This window comes from Protopterus annectens, chromosome 8.part0 (assembly GCF_019279795.1).
Source record: "Protopterus annectens isolate FY-2018-M chromosome 8.part0, PAN1.0, whole genome shotgun sequence".
NCBI lineage: Eukaryota > Metazoa > Chordata > Ceratodontiformes > Protopteridae > Protopterus > Protopterus annectens.
In genome coordinates this window covers 229,157,987-229,176,063 of record NC_056741.1, presented here as the reverse complement: position 1 = coordinate 229,176,063, position 18,077 = coordinate 229,157,987, and the positions used below count along the sequence as shown (strand labels likewise).

The following is an 18,077-nucleotide window of genomic DNA, read 5'->3' as shown; positions in this document are numbered from 1 at the left end:
GGGCATCTATTAGAAGGGGGGGGGTATATTATTAAGGAGATAGCCAGGGGAGTTGGGGGGCGGTGCTAATTACTTAATGACAGCCTCTATCAGTGATATGGGAGCCATACTGGGGTGAATCTGCAATTTCACTTCCAATGGTCAAGGTTTCATTTGAATATGGTCAGAATTTAATTCTGCATCACATGGATGGGGAGCAGATCCTTTGAGTCATCTGTCCCTCTAGCATGATCTATTTATGTTACAAGTGAAGCTCAAATCTTTGCCGCAAGTGTTTCTCATGCTGTTTGCTTTGCAGATATGCAAAACGATCCATCAGGGTTGGATCTGAGGACACCTTACAAGCCAGGCATAGATTACTTCTCAAAAATCTCTAGGATAATGAGCACAGAAATAGGGCCTTTATACAATCCATGAAGGACAAGGTATTCCATGACCTTGATTCTCCTGGTGAGCTACCTTTGTGGGCGTTTCAACTGTTGCAAGTTTCTGGTTAGGTACATGCCAAAGGGGACACTGTACTCGATGATGGATCTGATAAGGGGTGAGTACAGAGATACCATTACTTCCTTGGACTTGGATGCCATATCCTTAGCTATAATTCAGGCAACACAAAGATTTTCTTACTATCTTTGCTATATGATTGTCAAAAGGCCAAATAGCTGTCTACATATGTCCTCAGATCCATAATTACCAGGTAGACTCTTAGGGGGTTTACTATCAAAATGTGGAATGGCACTTATGTGAAACTGGGATGGTCAAAAGTGTTTTTTTCCAGTTTCTGTAATGCCATTCTGAAAATGTTCGAATACACATTAGTGAATGATGGTGTACATTCACTAATATGCAATAGACATTCCCATAAAAGATCACACTCATGTGGGGTTCAGGAAATCCACCCTCTTCCTCATTGTAATGTGATCTCAAAGGTGGAATACATAAATATGCAGGGAAGTTTAGGGGGGCTTTTGACATTAGAACTTCCTGTGTTTGAATGTAGATTCTGTGGTTACCATTTCTGACATTTTGGTAATTCTGTATTACCAAATTCGAAAAATGAATTTGACCAAATGTGGAAAATTGTTTTGATTTTCTACTTTTTGATAGTAAACCCTCTTAGGAGTGTATTATTGATGGAGTAATTAACCTGAGTGGATAATTTTTCAGTGGGAATTATAATGCATTCATGGCAATGAGTTTTAAACCACGTTTGGCACTACTCATTTGTCTGTGTTAAACGCTCTTACAAGAGGTTGCTGAGGGGAAATCTATGATAGCATCCAGCCATCTGCGAACTTGGTGAGCCAAAGGCCTTTGACATTAGCCTTGACTTCCGAAAAGCACATGCCAAACAGGAGCAGGTCCAGCATGGAGCCTTGAGGTATTCTGCTGGTGACTGGTCTCTTGATGGAGGTGGTCTCACCATTCCTGAATTCTTGGGTCATACCTGTTGGGATTTATGCCTAGTTCAGAGAGTTTGTCAACAATGTCCAGGTGAGGTATTGTATCAAATGTCCCTATTTTGGGGCCTTTGTGCACCCAGTTTTGTTGGGCTTTGTCCAGATTTCTTGCCCTATTCCAGCCATTAATGAATAAGGACTTGTGATTGTCCTTAGACTAAGAGGCTGTCTTGACTTCGTAGCTAGCCTTGTTACAATTAATTAGACCTTTTAGTTTATTGTTTAGTTGAATCAGAGAGCTTGTTTCTTTATGTGAGTTGCTCTTTCTGATTTTGGCCAAAACTTTTTTTTGTTGTCATATACTCTGATGAGGTGAGGATTCCTCCAGTGGGGTTCGTTTTTGATGTTTGTTTTGGGCTTACGTCTGGTAGGTATGTTAGCCATTATGTTGTTGTTTACATGTCTGTATAGCGTTTCTGTGAATAATTCTACACAGAAGCTGTGGTCTTGGGGTTAGGTGGAGCCTTTAATTTTGACAAACTGCTGCTTAATAGGATGCAGTATCCCTCAGAATAGCTCATAATTGTTACAAGTTTAATGGGGTTTTCCAAGCTGATTTTTATTTTGAAGGAAACAGCTTTGTGATCCAACCTCACTAGTGTGGATGTTACATGGAGGTTTGGGGAAGTAGTCAACACTCTCCCATATTTGTGTTGGATCCAGTACATCTGATCCACTGGTTGGAGTGCACACTACCTGGTCCCACAATGTTCATGTTAATAAAGTCCAAGAAGTGGTGTGCCTGTGAGTTGAGCTACTGTACATTTCCCAGTTTACAGAACAATAGTTAAAGACACCCATGTATAAAGTATTTTATTGGATGGTTAGCACCTCTAATAGGTCTATATAAGACTTGTGAAAATCTTGGGGCATAGATGGTGACCTATAGCTAGCTAGGATATGTTAAGGGACCTTATCTAAGGTGACCTGCATGTGGATGAACTCCACAGATCATCCTGTTTGATCAACCTGGATGTATACTTATTGTCAATGTAGATCTAGACACTTCCACCTTTAGTCCCTGTCTGTGCTGTTGGTCTAAATGTGTAGATAGCACTGTAAACTTACACTATCAGAGTACCTTCTATAGCTTTAAACCAAGTCTAGTTAATGACACAGATGTCTACATTCTCCATAGTGAGGAGGACTTGTAGGGCATGGAGTTTTTTGTTTAGGCTCCTAGCATTGAGCAATAACACCTTAAGTTGCTTTGAGTCTTTTTTGCATTGTTAATAGTTTTGCCATTTTGGCACAACCTAAAAAGGACAAGGTGTGGATAAAGTTTAGCAAACATCAACAAGCCTAGCTGGGACAGGTGCAGACCATCCCTGACAAAGCAATATGGTCCGTTAACCATGTCCTCCCACGCTGACAGATATTTATTCACCATGGAATTACACCATTCCCGTTCTCTGGTATGGCAACTGTAACTCCTGTTACCTTGGTTTGGAACTCAGGTTTACCAGTGAATGGTTACAAGAGACAGGAGGTGTGAGTGATGTCTAGCAACTGGTATGTCTTGCAACAGAAGCACTGTTCGGGCACAGCCACGACTTCACACTACACAAAATACAACAAATTACAGAGATGCATCACACTTAATAGTGCTTACACTGTGCATGAACAGAAAAACAGCAGCTGTCAAAGTTGGGACTATAAAAACAGACTACACACTCAACCTGGTCAATACACTGACATACTAAGGAATACAATTATTTTTCCAATAAGAAAAGCTCCCTTCTTCATGATGCATATTTTGTATTTGTACTGAATGGTGAACACCGACAGGAATGACCTCTAAAACAAGAAACAAATCAGCTGGAAAAATTATTTAAAAAAAAAATTTAAAATATATTTTTTTGTTCTTTAAATGTTAAACGCAACATTTTTCCAGTAATGCATAATGATTCAATATCAGTATGGAGTGTGGCATTGAAATTATCCCAAGAGCTAAATGATCACTTAAATTCTGCATGGAAAATCAGGGCACTTAACACCAATCAGAGCTAACTGAAAAGTCAGTAAAGAGACACCATGGCTACTTTCAAAGCTAGCAGTCCTAATCATGAGAAAGCAGGGAAGGAGCACACCAGCTTGAAGAACAAAATCAGGAGTAAGAATGTTTTCTGCATTGAGAAAAATCCCAAATTCACTCAGAATACGGCCAATCTGAAGATGACCAAGGACAACGCAGATATTAAAGTGCTCTGCATTTTGTTTGGCAATTCATGCCTTCCTAACACCATCCAGAATGAACTGGAAAAGTGTTCCAATTGGATGTGGCCATGCACCCTGGCAAAGAATAAATGCAATCAGTGGGTAAAAGAATAGGCACCAAGTCAATAATGCATCAGTGACACTACATAGGTGACTCGGGATGGCAAGCAATTACTACAAATGACATCCCTCTAAATGACCTATTGCAGAAATTAAGCAGACTTAAGTATGTTTTAGTACAAAAGTCCATCATAACCTTTACATTATGATACATTTTAATGATGCATTTTAAAATGACCAACAAAGACTAACATATCAGTATTAGAGTAATAATGGTGATCAGCGACACCTTTGACTGCATGGATTATTTTCTCATTATAACCGTCTTAATTCACCTAATTCACTCCTTTAAAACTAGTTAATCTCATGCCTAGTGATGACACCATGCATTTTACAAAAACAATGCTGTCTGATTCATCAGTGTCAACAGAATAATGCCAACTGCACCATTTTGTGATGGTGACAATTGCAAAGATTTCATGCATGATGATGTCCTATCTTAATTTATATATGTAATTTGCAAAATACTTGCATGAAGTATTCTCACAGTTGGTGTGGCCTAATGTTGCAGGGGAAATGTATTCTCACAGTTGGTGTGGCCTAATGTTGCAGGGGAAATGGCTTTAGGAGAAAGTCAGTGGAAGTCACAAGAAGGGAAATGCAAGACAGTGTGGAAGGTTCAAAGAATATAGTCAATGTGTAAACATAACGGGATGCTGGCTTGAGAAGGCCAAATTTGAAAACCAGCACAGTAAGAAACGAAAAACTGAATGAAAAAAGATGGATCTGTGTCCTACAGGGGCTCTGCTGAAGCAAGAATTGTATCTCAAAATGACAGCCACCTGAATGACCCCTGCTGACATTTGAAAACGAAGCACAATGAGTGAAAGGACATCCATCTTACAAAACAGACACATGCAAACATATAATGCTACAGGTAAATCCAGCAAGGAAAACAATGGTTATTGTTAGTGACAGGTAATACAAAAATGCATGCAGAATGAACACTTCATGCTTGCCTTTTGAATTCTACTTCTGTTCCTCCTTTCACTTCATTCGCCATGTTCAACAGCCAGCAGTTAGCACAGAGGATTAAAGTTATAAACTGTTGATGAGCTTCATCCTGTAAATCCAAGCTTTGATTCTTTCAGCCACTGCCTGCCTACTATTTAAATCTGAGCAAGTAGCTTAATCATACAGTGCACATCGGTTACCCCAAGGAAAGGGACTTCTGGGTCTGTAGGTTTACCTGGTTATTCCTTCCAATGACATCTGGAAGTCTGCAACACAACTTCCAGTGGGCGGAGCCTAACTTTTTTCATAGAATCAAATTATGTCTTCACATTTCAAACAATGTTCATATCTCTAGACCCAGAATGGTTACTAAGGAAGTGTAAGTGGCAAGATCTTCTGAACAAAGTATTGTTAAATTGATAGCATTATTTAGATTCTAGGTCTTAAACTGAATTTTTATAAGTTATAGTGAACACACTAACTATTAAGTCTATAATATTTTGTAAGCAACTTATAATATTCTCAGGAACCACTGAAGTTACACAGTCGCAACATTTTGTACATTCAGCTGAGAGAATTCATATTATGACTCTGTGCTACATGGTTGCTGAGATATTTAGAAAAACTTGACATTTATGACAATATAAAAAATATTAAATGAACAATTAATATCTCGTTAGCTCTACTAAACATAGATCAAATATCAATACAGCTGTGTCTGTCATTGTGTAAGCTTTACGATGGAATCTTTTAATATGTTGTATATAGCATGGCTTTGGAATTATTAATGCAAATATGAACAAGCAATATTTGATGCATAGAGACGACAGTAGGATGTAACTGCAGAAATACCCGGATGTGTCATTTGGTTGCAATAAATTGACAAATACATAAAACTAAAAAAAATCTACACTCAGGTTCTGTCTCAGAGGGTCAAGCCTTTTCACTTTTCAGAAAACAGTATTGCAAAGCTGAACTGAAAGTGAGAATTATAAAGGCAGAAATCTGAAAACAAAAATGCTACTGTTTAACTTATGTTACAGCTCTGACTTACCTTAGATACCAGCTCTTTCCTAACCCATATCTTTCTCCACAAATCCCGGATCGTGGCCAAAGGAACCTTGGAAGTCTACGTTCTAGCATAATAGTTGTTGCTACTACCTAAAAAGCAGAGATGATACAGTTTAACGTTGTGGGTATTTACATGAAACCAACATGCCATCATTCAAAAAATGATAACTGCAAAGTATAAAATCAAGATGAATATATACAGAAACAGCAGTTGTTATCTGGTTGGTCCTGGACACAGACTGCTCTCCTTTTTCTTTCAGATGTATTCTAAATTATAGAGAACCACATCTGGGCTTTGCCTCTTTTTCCAAGGAAAAGATCATGAGTTATTGTGTGTGGAGCTGTACCCCAAGTTTTAGTTTAAGAGAATAGCCTTCACAGCACAAATAATGTTATTAGGCAGTTATATGACAAGGAGAAAACTCATGCTAAGCATTTTTTTTCACCTCACACACAAATTCGATCTCAGTAATGCAAATCATACATCCCACTGATAAGCTCACAAGCATATTTAACTACATTTCTTCAATGCACCTATAAGTGTCATTATACAAACCTTTCTCATTTGCTCACTAACCCTGCAACACTTGAAATTAACTTGCACTTCTGCAGAAGAGTTATCTTACCACATATCTAAGCTTTGCCTTCTGCACAAAACTCTGAGCCTGCTTGTTTGTAGTATAAAAGTGTTCACATTCTGGTAGAAAACTTGAAAGACTTTTACTTGGCTAACTGGAAATAAATATGTTTTTCTATCTTAGCAGTACATACTGGAGTGAGGATGAAGTTGTTTGTCATTTGGTAGTCAGATACGTTTCACCCTGATTATTTGGATGCAAGAACTTGCACTCTAGTTATCCAAAGAATGCACATGACAATATAGCAAGCTTTTTTTTAACACCAACTATAAGTGAACAGTAACACAAATATGTGAGTACAAAGGGTGAAAGGACTACTAGATGTTATGAATAAGCCAAAGTACAGGCAACCTTCTACTTTGCCAGCTATATTTTGTGCATGTAAAAAAACAGGCATGTAAAAATCAAATTTCTAAAAAAAAAAAAAAAATCTATAGAAATGGAACTCCACCTAATACACACAGACACACACAAAGATGTTCATCGGGGTCTGGTATATAATAAATGAAATATCTTGTACTCTTAGGCAAGACATTACTAGATTCCCATATATTCCATGTATTCCTTTTTCTTTGTTTTTGTGATGGTTTGTACAAATGCCATCACAACACACTGTTTCAATCAGGATGTTGCTGTGGAGAACACTATAAAAAACAGTAAAATATCAATATGATCTGCCACTACAAAGATCAACAGAAAAGCACTACTTCATGAATATTAATAAGCTGATGCATATATCATGTTAAGAATGAAGCTGAAGTAGGTCTTACAGTAAGAAAGCAAAAGCCAAAATACCTGCCATTTTTCTTATTCACAAGCAATATGCATCCAAATATTTAAGCTTGCACACTTATAGTTTAGTATTCTTGAAAGTATTTAATTTTAAAGTAACAATATTCCAGTATGTTAGCAAATGCAAAAAAGCACACCTGAAAAAATAAAAAGAAAGCTGATGCAGCAGTAAAGCTGATGCAGCAGTACTGTACAACACAAGTACTGCAAAATGCAGTATTCATTCAGTGGTGCAAAGTACAACACATGTAGGAATAATTAAGTGAAATACACAAAGATGCACTAGTGAAAGTAGTGTTTTTCTTGCTTCTCTTTTATCAACAGCTGGCCAAAGAAAAAGATGATATAGCTCTCTTGTGGGTAGAAATTACATTACTGTGCAGAGGGATAAATTCCTGACTATGATCCAAACAGCCTTAGTTTAAATAGCAGCATGGGGACTGGAACAATTTGGCTGGTGGAGTAATGATCAGCTTTTCCAGCTTACACATCCTGGGGGGGGGGGGGGGGAGTGGGTAGATTGATTTCAGTAGACCAACTGTTCCTGCGCAGATAAAAAGGTTTGCATGACACAAATGACCACTGAGCAGGGAAGTAGACTCACTGACTTAAGCTACTAATGGTAGCCCTCATCATCACCACCAGCACATAAGTGGAAGAGTATAGATGTGGGGGAGGGCATATGACAACCCAAAGTGATACAATGCTAATGTCATCCAGATACTGGGCAGGGTTACAGACATATAATTAATGGCCACATAGCCTGTATTCTGAATGAAGTGAGAATACAGAGATTAAGAGTGGAGCTGTGTAATACAGACCCAGCTTGGGAGTGAAGAAGCCAAACCCTCAGCCAGTGGGCTGAAGAAGATAACCCCCCCCCCCCCGTACCCAGTAGATGCACAGAAACATGTTGGGGTACCAACTCCTCTATGGTTTCCTGAAAGGTGGGCCCCTCTGATGTACTCTCGCTGAGTACAGACAGAGCCACCCTATACAGATAGCCAATCTTCTTGATCCCTATGTGAGTAAGATTTGACTGTCAGCAGGCAAATAGGGAAATGCCTATAGGCAAAGAAAAAAACTGCAGTGGAAAACCTTGATTCAAGCAAGATGCAAGCATGCAAGTTTGTGTGTGGCTACATTCTTTCAAACTTGCAAAGCACTGTACCAGGACACCTGGCGGCTTATTATTTCTACCACTTAAAGAAAATGTAAACAACATGAACACGGGGGAAACAACATAAAGCATCCTGGTCTTGCAACTTTGACAGGTGATTCTGATAAACAGAAGTAGTAGGCATATACAAGGCAAAATATATATCTCACTTTACTTAATTGCACAGTGTTTGCTACAGTGTATGCATGCAGAAGCAGCAGTTCAATAGTTTACTGCACAAACAAAGATGTTCATAGGGAAGCAATTTCCAGCAGTCGGCTTTTCATGCTTTCAACAACACTATTCAGCATCTAAAGGCTGTATTAATTCTACTTTGCAAATGTATGCCTAGAAAATTATGATTAAAGGAAAACAACACACATTATGATCCAGATTCCTTCACAAGAACTCTTCTCTGACACCTGACACTGAAAAGCAGTAAAATAAATGGAAGTGGACTACAAACATCTAGTTCAGTGAGCATGTAAACAATTACATTTTTCTGGTCTTCAGTTCATGTCTTTAGTAATAAAAATGGTTACTACAGTAAAGAAGAGGTGATAATATTAATCCTACCATTTAAATGTACACTTGTAAAGATGATCATGGAAAAAGCAAAACATCCCATTACAGTCCACATGATTTCAAAAGCACTGCTTGGAATCTGAAGATTGTATTAGCTCTACTCTGTAGATGTGAAATTGTAAAAAAAAAAAATACTAAAATAAAAGCCATCACAAAGAAACAATATAGAGCATTATGGTTCAAATGGTTTGATAAGATCTGTATCCTGACAACTGATAGGTAGATAAATATCCAACTATATTTTGCTACAAGCTGTCTCAACCTGAAATGTGGCAGCTGATCCTCCTCCCTTGGCTTTATATAATCATGATTATTGGCTTTATATAATCATGATTAGACTTTATGCATAAAAAGTCAGAGAGTAGCTTATCTGCAATGCATCCGAGATAAGATTTAGATTTTTTTTAACACAGCATCACCTATCAGGTGTTGCCTGTAAAAATCTGGCCAGTCATATGATTAAAGTCAGAAGCATGAAATAATGCCATGACATAAGAAATCATGTCTGTTAAAAGAAAGTATAATAAATATAGAATAGTTGTGTAAAATCTTACCATAACCATATATGTCCTTCACTTCCATGTTGCAGTATTCCAAACCCTTGGGTTTTCCTTTCTTGCCACCCAAATGCCCAGCCAGTAAACAAAAGCTTCTATTCACAACAGGGTACGTGGGATGTCTGACACTGGCTAAGGGAACATGGGCCATAAAAGTGATGTCTCCACATACCAGACCTCAGAACTGAGCAGTCCCAGGATAATTGCGCAAGTCCAGAGCCATCCAAGAAGGGGCAGTCTAGTGGAAGAAGGGGGAAGGAAGGAGGGAAGGAAGGAGGGAAGGAATACTGCAACATGAAGAGGAAAACATCTATGGTTATGGTAAGATTTTGCACAACTATTCTATGTTCTACTATTCTCATATTGCAGTATTCCAAACCCTTGGGTGAGTGCCAAAGCTCAAAGGGAAGAATGAGGAGGCTTTGAACTATTTTCTATGAATCCCTGAAGGATTGTCCTGGCAAATCCAGCCCTGGATTTGGAAATGTGATCCAATTTATAATATTTGTTAAAGGTGTGAACAGAGGTCCATGTAGCTTCTCGTAAAATGGTGGCAGTGTCCAGTCCTTTAAAGAAAGCACATGAAGCCATATCCCTAGTAGAGTGTGCCTTAATATTAGACCATAAGGATTTCCCATGGTATACATAGCAAAAATGAGACTGCCCTGGAAATCCAGGTAGAAATTGTTTGCTTTGTCACTGCTTTCCCCAGAGCCTTGGGATGAAAAGAAACAAATAACTGGTCTGTTTTTCTGATAGAATTGGTCTTATCAAGGTAAAACCTAAGGTGCCTATGCACATCACAGGAATGTAAGACACACTCTCACTGTCATTCTGAGGATGGGCAAAAAAAAGTGGGAAAGTGAATCGCTTGGCTTAAGGCTAGCTCATTCTCAATGAACACCTTGGGGATGAAGGAAAGGTTGGTCCTAAGGGCTACTCTGGTCCTTATGGAAGGTGAGGAAAGGGCAATAGCCATGAGGGCCTGTAACTCCAACACTCTTCCAGCTGATGTCAAGGCTACTAGGAGAATCGTTTTCCAGGTGCAACATTTTAGAAAAGCTTAAGAAGCTGGTTCAAAGGGGGCCACCATGAGCTTTTCCAGAACACAATTCAGGTCCCATTGTGGTGGAACAGGTTTTCCTGGGGGGGGGGGTCTGAGATGTGGCACTCACTTTAGAAATAACTTTGCCGGTAATAGACACCATATGCAGAATCTTTTCCATTTAGACATGTAAAATCTCCTAGTGTTAGGTTTCCTGGCTTCCTGCAGTACTGTCAGCACATCCTCATTGTATAGGTTTCTGTAAAATTTAGAGATTGTAGATAGGGATGGATTAGGGATCCCTTGCCCTGTGAGAGTAGGTCCACTCAGTGAGGTAACATGGTGATTGCCCCTGGCTAAATGCTGAATGACAGGGGAACCAATACTGTCTTGGCCAAAAGGGAGTCACCAACAACATTTTTGGTTTGTTCTGCTGTATTTTCAGTAGGACTTTCTGAAGAAGTGGAAAGGGGGGAATGCATACAGAAACATCTCCTTCCAAGAAATTGAGAAGGTCTCCATTGCCCTTGACATACAACTGGGTAGCCTGGTGCAAAAGGATGGAAGTTGTCTTCTCACAGGAGAGGAAAACGGATCTATCTGAGGTGTATCCCATTTGTGGACTATGCCCAGGAACACATACCTGTGAAGCATTCATTTGTGGGACTGTGACACAGACCTGCTCAAGGTGACTGCTTGGGTGTTCTGCTCTGAAGGGATATGCACTGCCTGTAGAGTGACTCCCCATTTTGTGGCAAGCTCCCACACTAGGAAAGCTAGCCTGCATAGCAAATAGGATTTTGTCCCCCCCCCCGCTTGTTCACATATCACAGAACTGTAGCGCTGTCTGTGAAAAATTTTAGTGGACCCTGCTTCAGCATTGGTTGGAAGGCCTTCAGGGCTAGAAGAATTGTTCTCATTACTCTGATATTGATATGTTCCTGTCTGATGAACTCCAGCCAAGTGCCCTGGACTCGTAGGGAACCCATGGCTGCTCCCCACCGTATATTCAAGGCATCCGTGTATGTCTCCTGAACTGGCAAGGAAGCCTGCAAGGGGAGTCCTGGGTTGCAGTTCACTTGATTCCTCCACCACTGAAGCTCTTTCCTGAGGCAAGGTAGGAAGGGGATTTTGTACTCTAAAGGATGACAGTACTGTGTCCATACAGACATTAGATATGATTGTAACTTTCTCATGTGGAGCCTTGCCAATAGCAACATGGGAACGGTCGATGCCATATGATCCAGGAGTATGAGGTACTGCCTGACAGTCAAGGCTGTGACTTGAGGGACAGTGAACAGGTACTGCCTTAAGTTTTCCACCTTTTGAGGTGGCAGAAAGGCCTTCATGACATCCGTCCTTATTCTGCACCCCAGGAATATTTGGTCCTGAGGGGAGTTCATGTTGGACTTGGGGTAGTTTATCTTGAAACTCAGTGCTTGGAGGAGTGATGTTACTGTTTTTCAATGGCATTGCAGGGATTCTTAGCAATCTGCCTGGATGATGAGATCATCTAGGTAAGGGAATATTTGAATCCCTTGAGTCCTGTAGAAAGCCACCACTGGTGCCAAGCACTTGGTGAAGACCCCTTGGTGCTGTAGAAAGTCCAAAGGGCAAGGCAGAGACCTGAAAATGTGAGGAGCCCACAGAGAAGCATGGGAATCTCCTGTAGTTGGGCCCTATGTGAATGTGCAGATAGGCATCCTTGATCTGCAAAGTGGCCAAGAATGCATGAGGAAAAATCAAAGGGAAGAGGGTCTTCAGAGTGAGCACACAAAAGGAGGGTACTTGCAGAAAGAGATTAAAGTGGGAAAGATCTAGGATGTTCTCCAGGGACCATCTTTTCTTGGGACTAGGAAAAGTCTGGAATAGAGATCCTTTCCCATTTCTGTCGTAGGGACAGACAATTTTTTCTTTGGGCCAAAAGGCTATCTATCACTGGTTGAAAAAGGAAGAGCTGTTCTTTGGGGGGCTGTGGAATGCCCCTCAAGGTGGATGTTGTGGTCCAGGTCACAAAATAACCCTTTTCTATGATGGATAAGGCCCACCTATCTGTGGTGATGATTTTCCAAACAGGGAGATGGTGAGAGAGCCTTAGGGATAGTGGGATGGAGCAGAGAGGTTTTTGCAGTAATGGGCCTGTCCAGAAACAGGCCTGGAAGGGGTTTGTTGCTTCCTGGCATCCTTTCTGCCCTGGAATGAGGAGGGGGAGCAGTGTGTTTCCTTATGAATTGTGTTTTTGAGGGGTAATTCCTGTGGAATGTGGGGACAGGAGAAACAAACGTGCTTCAGGTCCTGTAACTCATTCCCCTTCTATTGCAGAGTTTTGAACAACTCTGCAACTTTTTTTCTAAAGAGGGTAGAGTTATCCAGAGGAGCATCCAATAGTTTTGCCCTAATATCATTAGGTAAGGGCTGTAACCTTAGCCAGGAATATCTTCTCAGGACTGAGGCAGATGCAGTGGATCCAGAAGAAGCTTCAGCTGCATCGTAGCTGCACCTGATGGAATGTCTAGTAACCTGAGAAGAAAGGGAAATAAGGCTGGATAATTGTGCTTTGGCAGGAGAATCTGGGATCTCATTCATAAGTTTATTGGCTTGTCCTAAAATGGCTAGGGCATATTTAGATATATGAGTTTGATAATTTACTGCCCTGAATGCCAAGGTAGCTGAGATATAAAATCTTTTCCCAAGGCATGCCATGGCCTTGCTGTCATTATCTGTGGGGAGAACTGAGGTGGATGGAAGCAGCATTGTGGCCTTATCATTAGAAACCGGTATAGTGCCAGGGTTCACTGCAGGGCACGCAAGGAATATGGCCCCTTCAGAGACCTTGTAAAATCTGTCAGGCCTTCAAGAACCATGGGGCTGCAAGTCAGGATTAACAGATGCTGCATTAAATGCATCCAGAAAAGCTGGCAAGATTGGGGGTATAGCTGAAGAAGCAGGGGTGTCCATCTGAAGGAGTTTGTAGCATATTTTCTGAACTTCTGTCATCTGAGAGACATCCCATTTGAAATACACCCTAATAGGTGAGAAACTCACCTGCAGAATCAGTTTCTGCAGAGTCTTCCTCTGGGGAAGCATAACCAAGAGGGGTGGTAACTGGCAGACATATGATATAGAGTCCTCTGAAGTAGAATCAGAGGAGTCCTGCACTTCAGCTTGAGAAGTATCCAAGACCTGAGGCCTAGGGCTTATCACAGGTGGAGCCACTGGAGAAAAAGCAGTAAGCCTCAGAGCCATAAAAATATTAAAAAGGCTCTGGGAAAAGGTCTGCCAGTCTGGTTGGCTCTATGTAGAAGGAAAACATGCTTTATTTTCTGTTTTCTTTCAATGGAAGGCCTAGCAGGCATTGGGGCCAAGGTAGGCCTCTGTTCAGAAACCTGTGTAGTAGTGGAGGGATCCATTTGGGCAGCCAGTACAAGCCACGGTTCCCCTCGCCATTGGTAGCAGACATCTGAGTTACCTCTGAAGATGTGCCTTCCACTCTTGGTTCTGTGACTTCCGCAACCGTACCAGCTGTACCCATATCGGTGGTGACCAATTGTTCTTGCAGGCTAATGCTGGCCACAGGAGGGACATCAGGTGGAGGAGATGCAGCAACAAATTCAGGCCAGCAGCTTTGGTGTTTTTCTTTGGTGGCTCGATGGGTTGACCAGATGGCTCCCCATAGCTAAAGCTAAGCGCTTAAGGCACTGATTTTTCCAAGTAAATATTCAAAGCATGCAGACAGCTGTGCAAAGTGTTTGGAATGAAGGCCTAGCAGATGGAGTAATACTTATGATCATGCATAGGCCTTAAACAAAAAAAGGCAACGCTCGTGAGCATCTTTATAGGGAATCTGATGACCACATCTACACTTTCCCTTCCTGGATGACATGAACCTACACAAACATGCAGTAACTCAAAAGAACAAAATGCCTCCAATGCGGTACTTATCTTAGAAAAGACTGTCTGACTACTGGTACAGTAAGAACAGTGGAAGTTTGACTGGTGGCAGAGAAGTTCTGAGGTCTGGTACATGCAGATATCACTTTTATGGCCCACGTTCCTTTAGCCAACATCAAACGTCCCACATACCCTGTGGTGACTAGAAGCTTTTGCATACTGGCCAGAATTATGGGTAGCAACAGAGGAAAACCCAAGGGTTTGGTATACTGAAACATGAGAAGAGAAGGACATCTATATATGCAGTACTAATTTCACAACTGCTAATAAATGTCTGTATATAATATTAATACCACAAGTGCAATTATGCTACTGAATTTGAATTAATCTATACCCCGCAGCTGTTAATGAATTATTACAGAAAAGCTCTATTACAGTGAATGCAGAACTGAAATGTAATATCAAAATACATAAAGACTTGCCAGCATGTCTAAAAGCAGTTGCGCAAGCATTGTAATTCACTTTAGCCTCTGTAAAGCTGCCAAACACTTTCATTATATCAGATGATAAAATGAATGATGTACTTCATTGTTACTTCCTAAAGACTGGTTCACTTAAAAATAAATCTGCCATTTTGGCCAACTATCTAACACTTTTTTACATCAGTTATCAATGAATGAATTAATGATGGTGTCTACACTGTCTGATATACAAACAAACTACCTCTCACTCCCACTACTACTTTTCCATCACACTATTACATCCTAAAGCAAGACCAATCACTATGCAATAAGCCAATAATAAGAATGATAAACGCTTGCTTGCTTTAGGGTTGAGATACTACTTCAGATTAATTTAGACACACTGCAGTCATTGATTGAACTATCTGCCAAGTAAGGCTTTAGGTAATTTCCACAGAGTTTTATGTTATGAATAACATATCTCATGCGGGACTTTTTTTTCCCAATTCTCATGTACTTTTTTTAACCTTTTTTTTTCCCTGTATCATCTCACACTGACTTTCTTCTTCTTGCATGCTTTTTATTTTCTATTTTCTCTTTTGTAATGACAGTTAAGTTTTTATGCATTTTACTAGATTAGTGAAGGTTTTGTTTGGATTTATTTTATAATTTAGTAAAATTATTTGCTATTCATACACAGTTTAGATAGCATTTTGCCAGCTATACTATTTTCTAAATGGCTAGTAGTGGTCAGCATTTATTTTATATTTTAAATTAGGAAGATTTGGGGGGATTGATTTAGGAGGACAGGGTTTCTAAGAGTTGCATTTGCATGCAAAATTACTTTTTTATACTGAAGAAAACACCAAATGAGAAACGTATTTTATTATACATTTGTTATGCTCTATTTCATTACAACTTTTTAATAAAGTGGTGATTTTGGATTTTTTTTTTTTGATAGCCTAGGATACTTTGCTACTAATATTTTTTGGTTGCATTTACCATTGACTTCACACCCACAACTGTAGTTCCTTCCATCCCTGGGGTGTTCCTTTGTCAGATGCATTCTGTAACTCCAGAAATTGTCAACACAGTTGTATGAGCAATCATTTCCATGTGACCAAGTAGAGTATTGGAAAACCCAGGGTATCATACTGTGACCAACCTGTTTTTTTTTTTTTTTTTTTTTTTGCTTAAACTCAAAGCCCCGTTGATGTGCAAGGCTGATCTCATCCAAGTGGGCATGTAATGGTGCAGTGTGGGAAGTGCCTCCACCTACATAGTGGCTACCCAGCTCCACCACACATCTGAGCTACTAATTAAACCTGAGTCACTTAGGTCACATTCAGAGCTTTATCAATCTACACAAATGGAATGCTGTGAGCTATGATTCTTAGAAGTTCTGTTTGCTTCTGTATTCTGAGACTACACTGTGTAATTTTTTTAATTTAGTTTTTAGGGCGTACTGCAAATATGAAGGGTTTAAGGGAACTTTAGTAGCTTTTATGTCACATCACAGATGCTAATAAATTTGTGATAATGCAACAAATATGGAAATAAACTTTTAATGTAACCCCAACAGTGCAGATAAATACAATGTATTTAGTCAATGACATTGCTCTTAAAAGAGCAATGCCATTTAACAAAGGTGTATTATTAGAATAAACATATATATCTGAGAGTGGAACACAGAAAAAGTGTAAGATTAAAAAAAACATCATATGTAACATTGTATAAATATATGAATGTATATTTTTCTCTCTCTCTCTCTCTCTTCCTTATATATATATATATATATATATATATATATATATATATATATATATATATATAGAGATAATATACACACACATACATCACATATATAGATAAATAAATATAGACATCTATAGAAGATAGGTTCTGAGAGACTGGTCTATCGTGGCTGTGTTCAACCTCTGTTTTGTTGACCCACTATGATCGACAATGCAGATGGTTAACAGTTAGGTGAGAAAAGATCATCCACAAGGGGAAGGGAGAAATGATCCTTGCCTGCAGATTGTGTGATCTCAGATTTAGTATATATATATATATATATATATATATGTATGTGTATATATATATATATATATATATATATATATATATATCTCTCTCTCTCTATATATATATATATATATATATATATATATATATATATATATATATTTAGCAGGGAGTGTGGGGTGCCTATTTTTTGCATTGTATTTTCTGAGAAGTAAGCTAGGAGTATGCACAGAAGTTTGCTGACATTCTACAATTTGACGTTAGTGTGTCAACTTTAACCATGCCAATGTAATGCCAAAATTATTTTTTTTTTTTAAATACCCTCTTGATGTGCCATCAAATTTCACCTAACACCACCTACACAGAAGTGAAGCAAGCGAGTTCTATGTCCAAGAAAAAAAATACGGGCGGTGCAGCGGTTAACGGTGTCGCATCACAGCAAATGGTTCTCCGGTTCGATTATCAGCTGGTGTGCCTTTTGTGCGGAATTTGCATGTTCTCCCTGCATTTGCGGGGGTTTCCTCCGGGTACTCCAGTTTCCTCCCACATTCTAAAGACATGCATCTGGAGCATTTTTCCCCAGGCCTCCGCTAAAAACAGGCTCTGTGGAGCCTAGTCGGACTTTCCTGGTCAACAAAATGTTCAATAAATAAATAAACTAAAAAAAAAATACATATACACACACACACACATATAACAAAATAACTCTGAAACTTGAAGAACTAAAACACTATAAAAGAAAAAACTTCAAAAAACTCACTATATGATACTATATGATACTGAAAAAATCAAACTAAGAGCCTGAAAATGTGCTTCATCCAGTTTAATGTGCTGGACTTCCTTAGAATGTAATATTACACCTAATAAAAACAAAGTGCCCACAAATTACCACATAGGTGGTAATCCATTAAGTACAGAAGAAAAAATTAGGGACCTGGGGACCCAAGTTGATAGCAATCACTCATTTGACAACCACGTGGCCAAAGTGGTTAGAAACACATTTTATATAGCCCACCTAATCATGAAGGGATTCACATCTAGATCAGGGGAGGTCATCGTGCCTCTTTACTCATCCCTCATCAGGCCCATAATTGAGTACAAT

At 39.4% G+C, this 18,077-nt stretch overlaps 1 protein-coding gene across 1 annotated transcript in view; it reads right to left on the bottom strand.

Annotated features, from left to right (window-relative positions):
- LOC122808197 (transient receptor potential cation channel subfamily V member 6-like) overlaps nt 1-18,077 on the bottom strand; it is a 346,314-nt gene that overhangs the window by 33,549 nt on the left and 294,688 nt on the right. The window contains exon 13 of the mRNA XM_044079164.1: nt 5,806-5,912. Coding sequence (XP_043935099.1) covers nt 5,806-5,912 — 107 coding nt within the window. The remainder of the gene's footprint in view (nt 1-5,805; nt 5,913-18,077) is intronic.